The 6958-nt window shown below is 45.2% G+C and overlaps 1 protein-coding gene across 2 annotated transcripts in view; it reads left to right on the forward strand.

Annotated features, from left to right (window-relative positions):
* AMOT (angiomotin) overlaps window positions 1-6304 on the forward strand; it is a 58193-nt gene extending 51889 nt beyond the window's left edge. For both annotated transcript variants that reach the window (XM_068205209.1, XM_068205208.1), the window contains 5 exons: window positions 203-393; window positions 2258-2380; window positions 3021-3253; window positions 4022-4246; window positions 5239-6304. In XM_068205209.1, coding sequence (XP_068061310.1) covers window positions 203-393; window positions 2258-2380; window positions 3021-3253; window positions 4022-4246; window positions 5239-5339 — 873 coding nt within the window. In that variant the 3' untranslated portion in view covers window positions 5340-6304. The remainder of the gene's footprint in view (window positions 1-202; window positions 394-2257; window positions 2381-3020; window positions 3254-4021; window positions 4247-5238) is intronic.
* The last annotated feature ends 654 nt before the right edge of the window (window positions 6305-6958 follow it).

Consider the following 6958-nt stretch of genomic DNA (forward strand, 5'->3'; position numbering starts at 1 on the left):
AAAAGGCCTTGGGAGGAGTGTTTTGCATGTCAGGCATTTTTTTGTTAGCCTGCCCAACACAGCATAAAGCCACTGCATTTCCCTCTGGGGACTTCTTGTGTCAAACCAGTGACAAAAAGCAAACCAGCCAACCCTGAGCCTTCCAGCTGCATCCTGAGACTTGTATTTTTGTTTGGTTTGTTTTTTTCCTCCTGGGAATCAGCGTCAGGGCACATCTCAGGCTGCCAACGTCTCCGAGTACAACGCCACAGCGCTGATGGAGCTCCTGCGTGAGAAGGAAGAGAGGATCCTTGCTCTGGAAGCTGACATGACCAAGTGGGAACAGAAATACCTGGAGGAAAGTGTGATGAGACAGTTTGCTTTGGATGCAGCTGCGACCGTGGCTGCTCAGAGGTAAATGGGACTTTTCAAAGGACTGGGATTATTTTCTTTTTCCAGTTCAATGTCATATTTCCCACCCAGGAAAGTTGTCATGCCATCCTCCTGTGATTGCTCACCCTGTGGTCTGAACAGCTCCTCAGAACTCTGCAGGCAAGTGGAGCTTGGCCGCTCTTCCTGGGAGCTGTGCAATTGCCAGCAATTAGAAATGCTTTTCCAGGGAAAGATTCCTCCACATGCAGGATCCATTTTCCAGACTAGACTTGTTCTGAGCCATTCCTAGAAGCTGTTGATTCAAAGGAGAAGAGGCTTGGGGTTTTTTTATTTTTAAAACAGGAATCAGTCCTTGCTGCAGTCATGTGAGATGGGGTGAGCTTGGTGATTCACATCATTCACCCTGAATGGCTTCCTTGTTCTCCAGAATGTTTTTGCAAATTACTTTGTGGTATTGTCTGGTTACTAACCAGAAGCATCTACTAGGAAATTCTGCTCAAAACATTCTGCTGTGTATGAAAAGCACTGCTTGTGGGGGTGGGGAGGGTGTCTGAAATTTGGTAACAAGCTCCCATTCCAAGACAACTGTACAGAAACACTTATTATGGCTGTGAATAGGCCCAAGTGCCTCAGCTGGTTGGTAAACAAGAGCTTTTACTGGAGTGCAACTCCTTAGCATTAGGCCTTGCTTGCATGTAATTTCATTGCTCACTAGTTTATGGTTCTGGAGAGCAGATTTTATTGTAGATTGTTTCATGAGCCAAATCCAGATGGGGATGTTATCACAACTGGCTTCCCAGCTTGTAAGATCACACTGGAATTACAGGGGTGAAGCTGCAGATCTGCCGTGTTAGCGTTTAAAGACTTATCTTATCTTGCTCCAGAAGGAAGCTGTTATTTTAGGGTATTGATGCTTCTTGTGCACTGTTTTCCACCTCCCCAGAGATTCCCTAAAGGCTCCAGCTGCTGCTTGTGCTTAGAGGCCATGTTATATTTTCAGCGTGGGCTGATAAGTTGGGGCCTGGTCTATTGTTTATCATGGAGTGGGAGGGGATGTGTTAGGCCTGCTCAGGTTTCACTAAATGAACAAGAATGTTGTCCAGTCAGGAAAGAGCCTCTGCTTTTCCATTTCCATCTAGATTCCACTAATTCCAGTGGCAACCTCATCTACACTGTCCAGATTTCTTTCCCTTGTCTTTAACAGTGGAAACTGGCATCCCTTGGGAAGCTGAGGTTGCAGGAAGGATGCTTTGGAGCCCAGGCAGGAACTGGGTCAGGTTGGGTTTCTTCGGTGAATGATTTTCTCATGCCCTGCCACAGTCACACATGGAACGAAATACTCATTATTTGGTTAGTTGGACTGACCAACTATCACAGTGTTAACATGTTAGGCTTTATATGGAATCAGTCTGAAACTATTTTCACCTTATTCCAGATTTTTTGGGCCAAACTGCTTAGGATTGCTTAAGAAACTTCCATGCCTTGTTCGCTTTGATATTCACATTGCTTGTATGATGCTGTTGGAAGGGGAAGGGAAAAAGCTTTGTATCTGAAGTCGAAGAAAAGTGCCTGGTATTCCTTTCCTCTCCTTATGTCCTTGGATTTGCATCCTTGATTATTTTAGAGTAGTGCAGTGACTCAGTTTAGGTGAGGCACTGGCCCAAAATGGACAGGAGGTTGTTGTAATGACCTGCATGTTTTTTAATCCCTCTTCACTAGGACACAAATGAAGTTAGGAGTTGGATTTTTGGAAGACGCTGAGCCAGCTTAAACTCAAAAAAAAAGTGGATATCTATGTTTGTTCCATTTGAGCAGTACTTTTGTGCTGCTGAGGGGAAAGCAGCAAACTTAGCAGGTCCTTCATCTGCTGTCCTGCTTGTTCCAGGGACACCACGGTGATCAGCCACTCGCCCAACCCCAGCTACGACACCTCACTGGAAGCTCGCATCCAGAAGGAGGAGGAGGAGATCCTGCTGGCCAACAGGAGATGTCTTGACATGGAGGGAAGGTAAACTGCACTTTGGTCCCATCTGGCTTCTTTGGGACAGAGATTTGAAATTAACTGCCTGGGTAGAAACCTCAGAACCAGAAATTCTTGTGTCTTCACCAGCAGCGGCGATGTCAAATGCCAGACACTCGTTTGGCCAAGGAAGTATAAACATAGCAATCCAAAACATGTCTTGATACTAGGGCTAATGCAAAAAAGTATTTTCTTAGATTTTTTTGCATCTAGCTTGCTCCTCTTCTCTCTTCAGGGCATCTTCATCAGACCCCAGGCTCCAGCCACCCTTTAACAGGCTCACAGAGCTGTTTTCCCTGGGGTTAGGCCCCCAGTGCAGACTCCCCAAAGTGTGTTAATTTTTTCTGTTGGTCTCGTGTCCTGCCCATCACTCTCAGGTTTGTCTCAGAGCTCTTTCCATGGCTGTTTAGAGCAGTTTCCAATAGCCAGAGGTGGGTGGTGTACCACACTCTCTCACATGATCTGCTCTGTGGGCCAGAGAGCAGCCAGTGCCCAGGACAATCTCCTGGCATCCTCCCTCCACCTCTCCAAGTGCCTAAGGGAGCCCTAGTCACAGCCATGGGGACACTGAGGCCTCAGTCCAGGGAGATGGGAGACACCTAAACTGTCCTTTTTCTTTGCCCCAAAGGATTAAGACCCTGCACGCTCAGATCATCGAGAAGGATGCCATGATCAAAGTGCTGCAGCAGCGCTCCCGCAAGGAGCCTGGCAAGACAGAGCAGCTCTCCTCCATGAGACCTGCCAAGTCCCTCATGTCCATCTCCAACGCTGGCTCAGGCTTGCTGTCCCACTCCTCAACCCTGAGCAGCACCCCCATCCTGGAGGAGAAGAGGGAGGACAAGAGCTGGAAGGGCAGCCTGGGTAATTCCAAATACCAGTGGCAATTCTGATTCAGAGTCAGTGCTTGGAGGGGAGGCAGGAGCAGCAGAAGAGGATGTGTTGGACAGATAGAGCAGCTGGCTTGGCCTGCAGTAAAGCTGGCTGCAAGATGGGACACATTTGAAATAGCTGCTTATTTTAATCACTTCTGGGAAATAGTGACTTCTGATACTGAGGCTCTGCCATTAAATACGTAAACCTTTATTCCCAATTTGCCACCTGACTTTAGGGATGTCTGGGATACAGTTTTCAGGGTTCCCAAACACTTGCTTTCAGCTGGGTGTTACAGCTGGATGATGGTGTAAAGTGTTCTTGAATTGGAGCAGAGATTTTAATCAGGATTTCTATCCTGCACTGTTGTGCCTGCACTAACATGACTCCTATCTGGAATGGCTCAACAGCATTGCTTTGAGTTGTAACAAAGCAAAATCCAGGTGATTTTTTTTTTTCCTGGAAGAAGTTTGGCCCAAAACTGAGAGTAAAAACCCCTGAAATGTAAATGAAGACCTGTTGCAGGTGATTTCAGAGCGTGCAGATTAGTACCCACTGCAAGCAGCAACATGGGGACGCTGCTATTCCTTGGGTACTTCAGCACCCAGGGGAGGAAGGTGCTGTGCAAAGGCAAACCACTGCTGCCTCCTGAGGGAGGGAGCACTTTCCAGGTCCTGGAGCAATCAGTGCAGAGTGGTGCAGAGCTGATACCAGTTAGTTTTCTGTGACTGTGACATTTCCTTCCCTTTTCCCACACAGGTGTTCTGCTGGGAACAGAATATCGCTCCGAATCCATCCCCTCCACCCCCTCTCCTGTCCTTCCCTCCACGCCGTTGCTGTCAGCCCACTCCAAGACAGGCAGCAGAGACTGCAGCACCCAGACAGACCGGGGCAGTGAGCAGGGCAAAGCTGCTCCTTCCCCTGCAGCTCCCACCCCAGCACGACTCCCCAGCACCAACCTGACCTACAGTGCAGAGAAAACAGGTAACAGGGCTCAGCCCCAGTCCCAGGGGGGACCCTGTCACCCACTCACCATCTGTGGGGCAGCCCCGATGTCCCTTTCTCCCTCCAGGCAAACTGGGGTTAGTTTTTGTGAGGACAAGTTGATTTCAGGGACAAGTGTGATTGAGTGGTCTCAAACACACTGAAGGAATAAAACAAAAGCCTGAAGACTGGCAGCATAAGTGTGGGCACACTGGGCAGGGAGGTGCAGCAAGATCTGAGAACTGAGAACAGGGACATGCAAATCCCTGGGCAGTCTCCGAGTCAGTGTCTGCTCTGAAGTAAGTTGTGAGTAGGATGTGGGGTTTAAACACATGAAAATGGGCTGTTCAAACTGGCTATTGCATTGAGTGGGCATCCAAAGCCAGGTGGACTCATAGAGGCGGGGAGGGAGAAGGAGGAGAGGGAACTATCACAATAAAGCTGTCTTGGGACCATCCCAGTCACAGGAGCAACTTCAGCCTTGGAGATCCAGTTGACAGTGACTGTCCCAGGAGCTGAATTTGCTTCCCACAGAGCTCCCAGCTGGCAAGAGCTGCTCATTTCCAGCCCACTCTGCCAAATCAATGCAGATTACACAACCTTGCCTCTTCTCCTTACAGACACGTTACAATGCTGTTGTTCTTCATGGCAGAGAGCGTTTGGCTGGGCTCTGCCTCCTGCCCCTGCTGTGCTGTTTAATGGGTATCAAGGGAGAACAGGTCTGGTGGTGAAAATCTACCCTGACTGCATTGGTTTACATGCAGTCACCTCCAGTTTTGTGTAGATTTGTGTATCAGTGGGAGGTACCCAAAGGGAATTTGATAAAATAGCTTTATTTGTCTGTCTGCATACATGGGAATTGAATTTTTAAAAACTAAATAAGTTATTAGCTGTCTTTGGCCAATGATACAAGACTTAAAATGTTAATGTCATGTTTCTAACCTCATTGAAGTTACACCTTTAATTGTCTCTTGTTTTTCCTCATCACATAGATGGGCCACTCTTCCACTCCAGCACTCTTGAAAGAAAAGCCCCTGTTCAGACTGTGGGGCAGGACCTCCCAGATGGAGAGATGGTAGAATACCTCATCTGAAAGGCTGTACCAGGATCTGAGCTGGGATAACAGTAGCAAGAAAATTTTAAAAGACATTTTTATTGGGAAAAAAAAATGTAGTACCTGAGTAATAAAAGAACACTCAGCTGTTTGCTCTTGTATATTATGTCTCAAAAGTTTGGACAGGTTAATTTATAATTTGTTCTAAATTATAAAAAAACCCATAACACTTGTTCTTTGAAAGTTTCCCCCCTATATTCTTTAAATACTGGATCTGGTAACATCTGGAGAAAAAAACTAGCCCTTAGGTGCACTACATCTGATATTTCATTTCAGTGTTTTTAAAGTCTCTTTAGCAGAAGTACCTGCTCCCACAGGTGCTGGTTACATGTCTAGCTTGAATGTAGTAAGGTGAGCTGAATGGCCTTAAAGTGATCAGAACCAGGGACGTGGTTGTGAGCATCACTTAATGGTGTTCTGGGAAGCTCCGATAAATCTGAGCTGTGGTCAAGGGAGATTTCCCTTTCACTTCCTCTTTCCCCTCAGTGTAAGAACTCAGAATAAGTGTTTCATGTTCACAGGCTGAAAATATTTCCATTTTCAGTGTAGTAACATTTTTTTTACTTCCCAAATTTCTTTTTAAATTATTTCATTATTAAAACAAATGACTCTGGTGATTAATGTCGCATTTCATATTTGTAGTTCCTTTTGCAAGATTTGGCACACTTTTATACTTAAATACTTTTTCAGTAATTTTTACAGTGGATAGTAAATAATGTATTGCATTCATGTTTTACATAAATTAATAAGGAGAATTTACTGGCCCAGCCCTGATCTGTTAGATCAGATTTCTGACATCATAATTCCATTGGCTTTAGTGAAACTACTTCAAATTTACCATAGCTCAAGTGGGAAGCCCTGTTGTAGATGTAACAATTTAATCTACTGCATCTGTGGAGATCTTTCTCTGTAGCAGACTTTTCTATATTTCAAATGCCCTTCAACTTTGTATATCCCTCCTTTCTGGAGAGACTGGCTTCTTTTTCACATAGCAAAGCCTCAGAGGTAGAGCTTTAAAGAGAAACTCCATGCAAAGGTTCAAATGGCAGATTCTCTCCTTTCAAAATACTTCTTTAATTCATCTGAGTGGAGAGAGCAACTTAAAGAAAGTCCCAGAGGCATTACAGAAGAAAGTGACATATTTAAGTCATGAGGTTCATTTCCAGATTTTTGGGAACTAGCACAGATGCAGCTGTGCTTTGGTTACAGAAAGTATAAGGAGATATTAAGACCAATAGAAGTACATGAGTATTTTTTTGTTACTGTCTTTGCATTTTATTAAAACACTTCAATATTAATTTCTGTTAAAACCTACTCTTTTTTTTGTACTTGAAAATTAAAATATTTCATTAGGCAGTGGTCACACACTGGGAACCTGGCTAGTTTCAGCTTTCTGTGCAGCATTAGAGTAGCAAAATTTTCATTTCAGATCATTTCACCCCAGAAATAAGGAAATCCAGCAAATAATTATCACAGTTAGTGAATGTCTTTAATTCCTGTTTGACACTACTGCTGTGGTGTTCAAATGAAATGGCCTTACCAGACCACCAGGGATCACAGGAGTTCCACAGTGGGAGGGGAGAGGAGATGCCTCTCTC

Source organism: Anomalospiza imberbis, chromosome 14 (genome assembly GCF_031753505.1).
Source record: "Anomalospiza imberbis isolate Cuckoo-Finch-1a 21T00152 chromosome 14, ASM3175350v1, whole genome shotgun sequence".
NCBI classification, from domain to species: Eukaryota; Metazoa; Chordata; class Aves; order Passeriformes; family Viduidae; genus Anomalospiza; species Anomalospiza imberbis.